Source organism: Contarinia nasturtii, unplaced genomic scaffold, assembly GCF_009176525.2.
Source record: "Contarinia nasturtii isolate CC-2019 unplaced genomic scaffold, AAFC_CNas_1.1 Cnas_scaffold_2864, whole genome shotgun sequence".
Lineage (NCBI taxonomy): Eukaryota > Metazoa > Arthropoda > Insecta > Diptera > Cecidomyiidae > Contarinia > Contarinia nasturtii.
The window spans coordinates 55,680-67,105 of NW_022200181.1; the positions used below are offsets into that span (position 1 = coordinate 55,680).

Genomic DNA, 11,426 nt, shown 5'->3' on the forward strand with positions numbered 1-11,426 from the left:
AATATTTTGAAATTGTGAAATTTCTTTTTAATTCGATGTTTTTTTAGCGTCGCAATGTTTCTTGTTTTTAAAATAAATAAATTGCTTCATTTTTATCTCCCTTCAATAAATAAATTTTTTTTATCACTTTAATGACCACCAATGATTATCTTCAATAACTATAGTATTATTATATATTTGGTATAAGAAAGGTTAAATGAAATAGTATTTAGGTTGAATGATGAGTAAAACTGAGAAATTTAGAATTTGTAATTTGTTTTTATATTTAAAGCATTTTAATGAGCATCGTCGGCTTTGCCAATTTAAAAAAAAAAAACACATTTTAGTAATCGCTTCAATCGACTTCCAATGCGCGAATTTTTAGTAGAAATAATACAATAATTTCTAAACCTACTTTATCCAAGTTTGCATATGAATAATAGAAGTACACAAAATGTTTACATTCCGTATGAACAGTCAAATATAAACAAATTTGATCTAAAATTGACGGCTTTAGGCGATTGACCTTCTTCTGGCGATGTGTAATTCAAAAAATCCCATATTAGAATTGTGTCATCGTTGTTTTACCTTCTGGCAAAAGTCTGAATATTTGGATCATCATCCATGGTCGCATAGATCGTATGAAGTAATATTTTCTCTTAAAATGTAGATAACAAAGAAATTGGTGAGAATAGAGGCCGTTAATTTTCCATCCGAACAGCTATAATAATGATAATGTGAAGAACAATAGTAAGTAGAATTCGTTATAAAGGCTGTTGAAGGTTTAACAAAAATCAACATACGTGATGGTGATCGTCTGGCTTCAACTGCACATTCGGGTGGTGTGAAGTTCACAAAATCCCATATCAATATGGTGTCATCATGTGAGCCGCTAACAATTTGAAATTCGTCAAACTGTAGTCGAAATAGTTTTCCATTGTGTTCCTGTGGTGGAAAAAGAGTTTAAAACTGTACATAATCAGACAGACGGAAAATCTAAATGCTTTTAAAAGAGGTTGACTTTGGTCCTTTTGGCGATAGATTCATTTTATCTGGTAATTTTACCAAAATATAATTAATTTGATATAGATCTCTGGAATTTTGGCATCTGATATAATTTGCTAAGAGTAATAGTATTAAACAAACCTTCAGTTTACTTAGACACAATGAATCACTGCTAACATCTGGATTGAGTGCTGCGATTAAGTCCCATACAATGATTGTTCCATCGTATGCACCACTTACAATGCGCTTTGAGTCGAAGCGAAGGCATCGAACTAAATTATGGTGTCCTTCAAGTATTCGTATGCATTCGCCAGATTCAACATTCCAAATACTACGACAATAATTAAAAAAAAATTATAAAATAGAGCAGGTGATATTGCAAAGTATATAATTTGTTAGTCATAAATAAATAAATATAAGATTCGATTTAGACGAAACAAATTTGTACCGGATTGTACAATCTGAACTGCCGGTGACAACCAAATTATCATGGTATTGCAAACAAGCGATACCGCGTGTGTGTCCGACTAAATCTCGTACAAAATCACATTCAGATGAACTCCACACTTTAATTATCCGATCACCCGACGCAGACACAATATACTTTTCATCAAAATCAACGACATTCACAGCGGCTTGATGTCCAACTAATACTCGACGGAATGAAAGTTCCATCTTTGGTGATAAATCCCAAACAGCAATCGATCGGTCCTAATAAAATGTATGAATTTATTTCGTAGAAAATGATATACAATTTTCATGGCTTGTAAGTGCGGTATATATTTCTTACCCGTGAGCATGAAACCATCATATCTTTGTTGAAGCGTAAATGGAGCACAGCTTCGCTGTGATGAATGTATGTGTTGATTTCGTTGCCAGTGTTCAGATCCCAAATTCGAACAGTCGAGTCGCTGGAACCAGTGATAATAACTTGATCATTAAATTGTAAGCAAAGCACAGAACCAGTGTGTCCGCTCAGCGTTTTGGATTGTGTTAAATTATTGCGATTCCATATTTTAATTGTGTTGTCACGTAGTCCGGCCACAATTTTTTCATCGTCGTACTGCAAACAATAAACACCTCTTGATCGCGCCGAATTGCAACTAATTCTTGTCAAATTGAACAATCCATTTTGCCAATTATTCCTTGTATTTTCAATGTATTTTTCGATGTTCGTATAAAGTGAATAATAAAAGGAATTCGGTGGATGCGGTGTACCTAAGGGGAGAATCACAAAAGAAAAGAAATAATTGGAAATAATCGATAAGTAATCGACAAATAATCGAAAAATAATCGTAGCTTACAAGTGTATATATCAATAAATTGAAATAAGGCGACCACATAAATATAAAGAAATCTTAAATGAAAACTTTCCATTACTGAAATCGCGATAGCTAAAAAATAGCTGAAAATTGAGATTTTTATGATTGATTGATGATCGTTGTAGCGGAGATCTGTGCATAGAGAAAAAAAATGGAATTTATTATAAAATTAGTAGCAGAAAATTAATGTATTAATTTGGTTGATTGTGTCATTGGTTTACAAATTGTGTATTCTCTTCTTTTGTATATACTTACCTCACATGCCGAGTTCCGCAAGATTTCGGACCGTGAAAACGGGATTCGGTTCTACATGTCGCAGTATGCACAAACCGCGATATAGAATGTTGCGACCCGCATTTACGTCCCGATTCCACACCACGATCACAGTTCCAAGTCGGCCGGCCCGGTTGTTTTTAACTATCCGTACAATCTTTGAAACCATTCGTTGTGGTTGTGGATTTGGTACATACATTTGCATTTGTTCATCACCGTCAACGATAATGAAAATATCTTCTTCTTGTTGTTGTTCTTCTCGTACTTCCACTACTTCTACTTGTTGTACTACATCAGCGACCAATGGCATCACTTCATCTTCATTGTTCACATTGGCTGGTTCTGGTGCTGCTGCATTGTTGACGTTTTCACCTGCATTCAAACGACGACGTAGTTCTCTTTTCAAACGACGTCGCTCTCTTCTCAAACGACGTTTACTTTTCCTCGTCCAAACTACATGTGCTGGTTCTGCAAGGATCTTTACAATACAATTCAAACACGTTCTGTATCGTGCTTTCGGTTGATTGTTTGGCGCTTGCAATACGGTCCAGCATAGGCTGCACAACATTGTCGTGCGATTTTCATCTACTACCAAACACTTACATCCACGTCGTCGATTGAAATAATGCACATAGCGATTCGTTTGTGGTGTTTCTGGATGGCCTTTGAGACCTTGTCGCATCTTTGCTCCGCCGATGACAATGAGCGTTGGTTTACCTTGACACAATTCGTTTGTGATTTTATCCATCGCTTTTTGTTTCTTGATGAAACCACCGAATGCCAAATAGGTATACTTGAGCGAACAGTACACTTTGATTTGTTCATTGAAAAAACGAAAATGGTGATTCGCAAAATCAACATAGTGCGGACATGTTTCGGAGATCTCCGGATACGTCATTCGATCTGCCAACAAACGATCTTGCAACTTTGTGTCAAGTTCTTCACGCAATTTCTTTTGTTTTTTCGCATTGATTAGGCGATAATATTTGCCAGCCTCCACTCGAATATTGCGCTCGACTATCACGTCATTGTCTCGATATTCCCTGGCAACACCAGCAACTGTTAGTCTTTTGCCTGCATGGGGCGAATCACGCTAGTGAATACTAGAAAAACTAGTAAATCTAGTGCGAAGAATGACGTCACAAACGAAGCCAACTTCACACCAAAGGACATATAATTTATATGAAAAACTACTGAGAGCCAACTTCACGCACTAGAATTTTCTAGTTTTCTAGTGAATTTTTATCAAAAACTAGATGCACTAGAATTTAGTGATTGACCCCATGTTTGCCTGGATCCAATCCGAGCAATCGTTCGAATTTGCCACCTTCAAAATCTTGCGAAAGTCGTTCGATTCGATCTTCCTCGGTTTGTTTAACAATTGTTTTGATGCAGTTCAGAGACACGGCCACACCATCCGTGTAAATTAGTTGATTGAAATATTTCTTCGGTGTTGTCGGTATGATTTTTTCATAATCGAAATATTTCTGCCACATTTTTCGGACTAAACTTTTTTTGGCGAGGAACTCGTCTCGGTCGTAAGCTTTCGGTGTTTTGGTCGGTTTACGTGGCTTGCGACCGACGGCAGTCAAAGCGTCGAATAAAGATCTCGAATCGAACATGATGTGCCGGCGCTGAAACGTGGCCAATGGAACAATCTTCATAAATGAACTTTTGCAAACGAAATAACAATGGGACATGCTGCATCCATGTTAGTTTAATGTCCATGAACATGCCACATTTATTTTCAATGTTCGGCTCCAGCAGCACGGTGAATGCGTTAACTAAATCCGCTTCATACTCAACTGTGCCATCAAACAGGAATCGAATTGTGCGATTTACGACATTTTTGTTATGGTTTTTTTGTTGTTTTGTATAGGCTGGATGCAGACTATTTTGCACAAACATGAAAAATCGACGTAGTCGAGCCTTCGTGTGTATTACAATGATGAGCATGAAATTTGTGTGATATTGTTGGCACATGTACTTGATTTGTTGCGCTATTTTATCGCTGGTTTGGAGGACATCCTCACCATTTCGCAACATAATATCGAGAAATTCCGGTGCATGCTTTTGAATTGGATAGTCATCGCTTCGGCATTTGTCTCGCAGCACGCCGTAAAAATATTCGGACAACATTTGCTGTGTCTCTGACCATCGATTGTTTGGACGGTCAGTTTTGTTGAAAAATTCGGTAATTTCCTCCGGTGTGCCCTCTTCCATCTTTTTATTGAAGATGAAATGAATTGCACTCGATGCTTGTATCGCAATTTTCGTGCATCGCACCACATCGTCAGAAATGCGGTTTAAAAGCAAGCGTTTTGCATTTTCATCATCGGGTATATCATTTAATACACCTCTCAAACCAGTTTTAACGGTAAAATTTACCTGATCGAATTCGACTTTCGGTGCCTTTTTCGTTTCGGTCGGACCGACACTGGTGCTGGAACTACAGTGTGCCGCAATCTCTTCTTCGGTCAAACGATTCAGCAGTACACGCGGTTGCATACTGTCATCTTGATGATGATGTTGATGATGATGATCAATATCGCGTGGATTGTGTAACGCCTCATTTATTTCGGCTTCAGTCAATATGTTTAATTCGACAAATGGCTGGAATTCGGGTCGATTTGGATCAATAGCTGATGGTGGCACTGATGTTGACGGTTCAACACTGTCAGTTCGACGTTTGCGTTTTCTTGCCATGTTAACTGTAGACAATAATGAAATGTTACATTAGAATATGTAAACCTTAACGTAATATGAACATATATATGACAAATTTTGATCAAAAATTAAAAAAAAAATGTAAATGCACAATGTCTTTGAAAAAAATATTTTTTTTTTGTTTAGTTTCTCGTTTAATTCCGTTCTAATTCTGTTCAGAATATTCGAATAAGTAGCCTTTGAATGTGCACAAAAGTACCGCTACATTCACAAAACACGCAATAACATGTTTGAAAACCACAGCATTGTCCACAATTGAATGCTCAATATAAATATATGGCACAACACAAAATTTAATTTAACAAAAAAAAATACACATACCTTTTCTTTTTGCGATCGGAAAAAATAAATTGAAACAAACAATGTAAATGCACAATGACTTGGAAAATGAAAAAAAATGCTTCTTTTAGTTTCACGTTTAATTCCGTTCTAATTCTGTTCAGAATGTTCGAACAGTTTGTGTGTCAAACGACAAGTGAAATGTATTGTGGTGCGATGCCGGCAAAAAATACACAGACTCACACAGATGCGCATTCGATTTTGGTTTATGCGCGCCATCCACAATACCAATACAAAAATTTATGTCAACGCAGTTTTCAATTTCACAATACAATACATTTGAATATGCTTACCCGAATGTGATCTTTTGTCGTTGCTACTGTTCTCGCAGTATTGTCCATTCGCTACGCCATATTGCCGTTGCCGCTGTGACGTCGTTCCGATGCAATAGCAAATTGTGTGTACGGCATTAATTCCATGTGTGTTGTTCCCTCCACTGCTACTACTACCACCACAATCAAATCTCAATTTTCAGCGAATCTTTTTGCTGTCGCGACAATAATGTAATAAATACATGTGGTCAAGCCTTACATTCTAATGGTTTTCAATAATCTCTCACTCACTCACTCACTCAGTCGCCCAGACACACAGTCTCTCTTTCTATCCTACATACATTCTGTTTTCTTCATTGTCATTTGGCAATGTCATAGTATGGATATTAGAATTAATGTATAATCAACAAATAATCGAAATAATCGAAAATAATCGAAAATAATCGCAATAATCGAAAAAGAACAAGAATAATCGCAATAATCAATAACAATTATTAAATAATAGAAAGGTAATTTTTAAGTGAATTGCCCCTAGGGTGTACCCGGCTGTGGTTTGAATAAATATTGAAACCATTTTTGATGTTTGCACAACGAAAGCCATTGTGAATCGGTTTGCACCTTATGTTCGATTGATTTCTTCCATATCATACCTAAGGGGAAAATCACAAAAGAAAAGAATCGAATTAATTTAAAATAATCGACAAATAATCGAAAATAATCGTAAAACATAGCATACCATCTGAAATGATACGCGACCATTCGTGGCACAGTGAATCTGCCACTTTCAACGAATCAAAATCCAAATAAAGCAGTATTGCCTCTGCTATATGCACAACGCCACATTCTGCATTCGGAAAAACAATGTTTATTCAGTTCCAATTTATTTGAATTATGATGACAAAGTCAAACTTACTTGCAAACATTGAAATCATATCTCGTCGCAGCAATGGCGTTAAATATGTATTTATTTGATCGCATTGTTGCTGGTTCATTTGATTCAGAAGCAACAACACGAAATCAATTTGGTTATATTCATTCCATTTATTGAACAATTCCAAACACACTTCACGCTCTACAAATAATTGTTTTAGTGGTTTATTTTGAACTTAGTATTTATTGAAAATTTACCAAAATTTAATGACTTACCGGCATTCAAACGACGACCCGCAGACAAACCATCCAAAAATCCAGTTATTGTTTCAGCACAAAATGTCGATAATTCAAAAGATGTTGGGGATGACTTTTCATCTGTGGTGTGACTTGAATATAAAGTGATTTCGTTCCTAGTTTCGTTCTGATGGGTTTTCGTCATTTTTAAAGAAGCTTTTCACTTTATCAAAGCGTTAAATGACTATGAGATAATCACGTTGATTATTTTCCAATTAATTCTTACTTGATTTCAAACTAGAATAAATTTTTAGTAGATAGCACCATTTGCAAGGTAGTCTGAACTGTCAGAATATAAGCAGTGGTTTACAAAATGAACGCAATTTCAAACCATATTATCGATTACACGTGAAGTTGGCATCATTTGTTATTGAATTGATCTTGAATAGATGTTTCGGAATTCATTCAGTCGGAAATTTCATTTGTTTGTGGAAATAGAAAAATGTATAGAAAAAATGTTTTCGTTGATTTCATTTTCGTCGATTGTGATGCCATTCACAGGTAGTCAACATAAGATACCACTAATTTATGCTATGAACCATTTAATCAATAATAATAATAAATATTAGTTTTCTAAAAACGGTTTTTTTATTCAAGACAGAAGTCAAATAAGTTAGCCGGTCGGTAGATGACGCCATATCACAAAGAGTTTTTTGTTGTTGATTCTAATCACCGCAATATCATAAATGAATTCAGTTTTGAGGTCTATAAAAACTATTTATTTGCATTTAAAATGATATATATTGAAATAACATCATATGTTACTACGGTAGACACCAAGTATGAAATCACAAACATTTGGCTGCATGCTTATGGTTTGATGCTTTGATCGATACCCGAAGTTATACATATACACGTCTAATTATCGGATTGGGTCAGTTTTTTGGAGAATTCCGTCAAGTCGGGATACAAAGAACCAGCTGTTGCATAGTTTGTTTCTGGAAAAATAAATTTTGCAACCTATATGATTAAAAGATCATTTAAAATTATTTTCGTTAAAACTTACTTGGAACTTGTGGTCGAAAATCGCCGATAATCGCTTTACCAGTTCCTTTAACCGTTTTCTTGGCAAGACCTTTGGGTGTAATTAAACTCATATTTTGTGATAAATTGATCATGTTCCCCACTGTGTCGAATGTATCGTGTGCGAGATTACCGGCTTGTGCACCATACTTGTGTTCGATGATTTGAACCGAATTGTCACTAAGATTCCTTCCAAGAATTCCAGCCGATTTCTCCAAACCATTATAGATCGTACCAAATCCTTCAACAGCACCAGCGGCAACAGTGAGAACGCCACTCATCTGAAAAAAATATTTATATTTTTAGTGACACAATTATAGCGACACAAATACTTTTTCTTCTTTTTAGAAATACCAAATAGTGGTAGAACAAACTTAGTATTCACCTTATCTTTGGCTTCATCTGTGCTATAGCCCATTGTATTTGATAATATTTTTGAACCTTATGAAGAAAAAAAAAACAACAATAATTTAAAAAGAAATTTCCTAACAATGAATTTCGTTGAATACCTTGAGCATGAACATGCGGTGCGATAAATTTTCCTAACGCCACCGAAGCGCTGCCAACTTTTCCGGCCAAATAACCTGTAACACCAACAAGTATTCCAGTTGTCGATTTTGCGATTTCAATACCATTGGCAACCTTATTCGAAACGGGTGGTGCATTTTCTGGTGCTCTGGCCATTTTTGAAATTATGTATGGTGTGGTATATGACACGAGTTTTCCAAATTGTTCGGTTCCCTTGACTAAACCGTTTGATACAAAACATGCACCTTGCACGAGATTATCTGAAACACGTTCACTGGCATGTCGTCGTTTTCTTTTCGTTCTGCCCTCTTCTTCGGTTTCATCTTCGTCTTCTCCTTCTTCTTTTTGTCGAACGATGCCGTGTAGGATTGATTCTAAAATTTCTGACACAATAGCATCCGTTGATTTTGGAATAACAATACCAATAGCAGCACCTTGTTCATCGGATTGAATATCCGGAAAGATGAAAGCACCAAATTCAGTTCGGAAACATGGTGAAACAGCGGGCACCAGTGGATATATTAAAGATGAGTCAATTGCTTTTGTTGGAGTATTTTCTCGCACTTTTTTTGTAGACGGTATTTCATCCAAATCATCATCATTTCCAATTGTATTGTCTAATTCGGTATCTTTATCTTCACCATCATCAAAACCCTGTTGAATTTCTTCGGCAGCCAATGAACGAATTATTTGCATGAAATATGTAGCATCAAAATGCTGATTTAAATCTTGATCTAATCGAACAATTCGCAAGGTTGATGAATCATCTGTTGTAGTCACTTCACCATTCACATTGATATGATACAATTTAACACCTTCACAAGAGAAAAGTAATTCTAAAACACTTGGCAATTCCTTCGGATCATTCAAGTTAAACTCTAAATTTTGTAATGCTTCGGCCAATTCCATGAATGTACGCGGTCGCTTTTTAGCACCATTGGATTGTTCAAGTGGCATTCTGTCTCGTGTCGATACGTTCGATTGACTTGTGGACGGCGACAAAATGGCAATTCGGTGTAGTACTTCACCTCGTGTTCTCTTTAGTGCCTTTACAATTTTTAAACCTAATAACCAGGTATCATCCACGTCATCTGGGTCTTCTGGTAATGCAACCGGGGTGGCCAATGCTTCATCGATCAATGATATAGATAGTTTGTAATTAATCAATGCCATTTCTTTATTTGCCTTCTCTTCATTCTGCTTTGCCAATTCAACGGTTTTGATGACTTCATCATATTTTTTCTGCAAAATTGCATAAGTTTCCTTCCATTCCACTTCCATTTTTTTCTTACTCTTTTTTTTACAGATCTGTGATTTAAATTCAAACAAAATTGTTCAATTAACGATTTTCTACATAAAAAAAAACAAATCAAATTGCAAAACTATAAAAAAGCCAAAAACAATTGTACATTGAACTTTATTCGTTTAAAAAAGTGACTATGTGAGTGATAACAAACACTTGCCAAAAATTAAGGTATCAAATATCACATTTTCATTTTTAAAAAATCTGGAAATATATTTCAGTTTCTTTGTGGACATTTTTGGCTTAAATAAAAATGAGAACCAGTTTGTGGTATTTGTAAATTCATTACATCTGCACATTTTTTTTTCAACGTTGCAATTAAAAACATTTATTTTCCAACTTTGTTTACACGTTAAGAATATGTAATTGCGTCATGGCGTTTCAATTAAAATTCGAATTAATTATGACGGACAATAATTAACTGTAAGTCATGCTTCGCTAAAACAGTATAGAATCATCGAGGACTCAAGGTCGATGACAATTGACTTTTACAATTTGTAAATATGGAAAGTCAATGCAAGTCTAAACTACAAAATCGACACGTATTTTCCGAAAAAAGACTTATATATGGGTATTTTTTACTGAGAAAACCAACCAAACAAGGCATAAAATTAATTTTAATTTGATTAGAGCGTAACAAACCGCAAAATTACGCTCGTTATCACAAATCTTACGAATACGTACACGTTATACGTTGATACCACAAAACAAAATAAAATTAATTGTTGTAGAAACTGATTGAATGAACCACGCTGTAGCGCTAAAGCTTCACGACTGAAATAAACAAAATGACTTGAGTGATATTTATAACTGTTAACTGTCACTGTGAATGTATGAGTGCTATAGTCTGTCCACAAATATTATAATTGAATGGATGGATGCATAATTTTTCGGAAAACCATTAGCTATGTTATGATTTTGTAAACCATAAATTACCTTGAAATTATATCTAACTATTTGATCATCGGTTGTTGCCCAAACGATTGAAACTGGTCATTTATGATTTCACAATATTTTGAAATGCTTTGTTGTTATCATTAAAATATTAATATCAAATCAGCTGTTCAGTACCAAATTATGCTATTTTTGCCTTCAATATGGTAAAAGTATAGATAAATCCTATTTTCATCACTCATAAATTACTTAAGCACCACAAAATCAACATCAATCACGTAATGCACACAATACACAACAAAATGTTTTTTTTTTTTTAAATTTGACGCATTTACTATGCACTGTGTTCATTGCACACTATATACAATGTTTTGAAGTATTTATTTACTAACTGGGGTGTCATACGAATGGTAAATGTCAAATCAATGTTATAACCTCACTCTTTTGAAAAAAATCAATTTTAAACTGAATTTCTAAAGCTAACATGTTGTTGAAAAAACAATTATTTTCCATCTTTGGAATTTTCTTCATTTATTAAGCTCAATGTTTGAGCTTTATATTTTTTACAATTTTTTTTCCTACATTTTAAACATT

The 11,426-nt window shown here is 35.0% G+C and overlaps 3 protein-coding genes across 6 annotated transcripts; all 3 read right to left on the bottom strand.

The window, feature by feature from the left end:
• Positions 1–238: 238 nt before the first annotated feature.
• Positions 239–7,399, bottom strand: LOC116349481 (beta-TrCP-like). Its single transcript, XM_031780951.1, has 9 exons — positions 7,064–7,399; positions 6,831–6,989; positions 6,654–6,761; positions 6,460–6,567; positions 1,775–2,202; positions 1,433–1,695; positions 1,126–1,315; positions 783–924; positions 239–700 (listed from the first exon to the last, which is right to left on the bottom strand). The coding sequence occupies exons 1-9, from the start codon at positions 7,227–7,229 to the stop codon at positions 681–683; spliced, it is 1,584 nt and encodes a 527-aa protein (XP_031636811.1). The 5' UTR covers positions 7,230–7,399; the 3' UTR covers positions 239–680.
• On the bottom strand, positions 2,568–6,402 carry LOC116349483. Of its 3 annotated transcripts, XM_031780954.1 has the most exons (4): positions 5,939–6,402; positions 5,628–5,632; positions 3,794–5,290; positions 2,568–3,653 (listed from the first exon to the last, which is right to left on the bottom strand). In XM_031780954.1, exon 3 carries the CDS (start codon positions 5,283–5,285, stop codon positions 4,143–4,145), a length of 1,143 nt encoding a protein of 380 aa, XP_031636814.1. In that variant the 5' UTR covers positions 5,286–5,290; positions 5,628–5,632; positions 5,939–6,402; the 3' UTR covers positions 2,568–3,653; positions 3,794–4,142. The 3 variants fall into 3 exon arrangements, with proteins under 3 accessions (XP_031636814.1, XP_031636815.1, XP_031636813.1); XM_031780955.1 differs by lacking the exon at positions 5,628–5,632 and having other exon boundaries at positions 4,968–5,290; XM_031780953.1 differs by lacking the exon at positions 5,628–5,632.
• A 381-nt stretch (positions 7,400–7,780) lies between the features above and the next one.
• LOC116349480 (protein spartin) lies at positions 7,781–11,190 on the bottom strand. Of its 2 annotated transcripts, none has more exons than XM_031780950.1 (5): positions 10,875–11,190; positions 8,617–9,943; positions 8,493–8,548; positions 8,091–8,388; positions 7,781–8,022 (listed from the first exon to the last, which is right to left on the bottom strand). In XM_031780950.1, the coding sequence occupies exons 2-5, from the start codon at positions 9,914–9,916 to the stop codon at positions 7,943–7,945; spliced, it is 1,734 nt and encodes a 577-aa protein (XP_031636810.1). In that variant the 5' UTR covers positions 9,917–9,943; positions 10,875–11,190; the 3' UTR covers positions 7,781–7,942. The 2 variants fall into 2 exon arrangements, with proteins under 2 accessions (XP_031636810.1, XP_031636809.1); XM_031780949.1 differs by lacking the exon at positions 10,875–11,190 and adding an exon at positions 10,623–10,712.
• Positions 11,191–11,426: the final 236 nt, after the last annotated feature.

Bases quoted from the DNA above. Each gene is read 5' to 3' on its own strand.
- LOC116349483 (XM_031780953.1), bottom strand. From the start codon at position 5,285: ATGGCAAGAAAACGCAAACGTCGAACTGACAGTGTTGAACCGTCAACA.
- LOC116349480 (XM_031780950.1), bottom strand. From the start codon at position 9,916: ATGGAAGTGGAATGGAAGGAAACTTATGCAATTTTGCAGAAAAAATAT. The intron at 8,389-8,492 runs GTGAATACTAAG...TATTTTTTTCAG, and splicing joins CAGATGAAGCCAAAGATAAG to ATGAGTGGCGTTCTCACTGT. The intron at 8,023-8,090 runs GTAAGTTTTAAC...TTATTTTTCCAG, and splicing joins TTTTCGACCACAAGTTCCAA to AAACAAACTATGCAACAGCT.
- LOC116349481 (XM_031780951.1), bottom strand. From the start codon at position 7,229: ATGACGAAAACCCATCAGAACGAAACTAGGAACGAAATCACTTTATAT. The intron at 1,316-1,432 runs GTACAAATTTGT...TTATTGTCGTAG, and splicing joins AGTTCAGATTGTACAATCCG to TATTTGGAATGTTGAATCTG. The intron at 925-1,125 runs GTTTGTTTAATA...TTTCCACCACAG, and splicing joins TGTGTCTAAGTAAACTGAAG to GAACACAATGGAAAACTATT.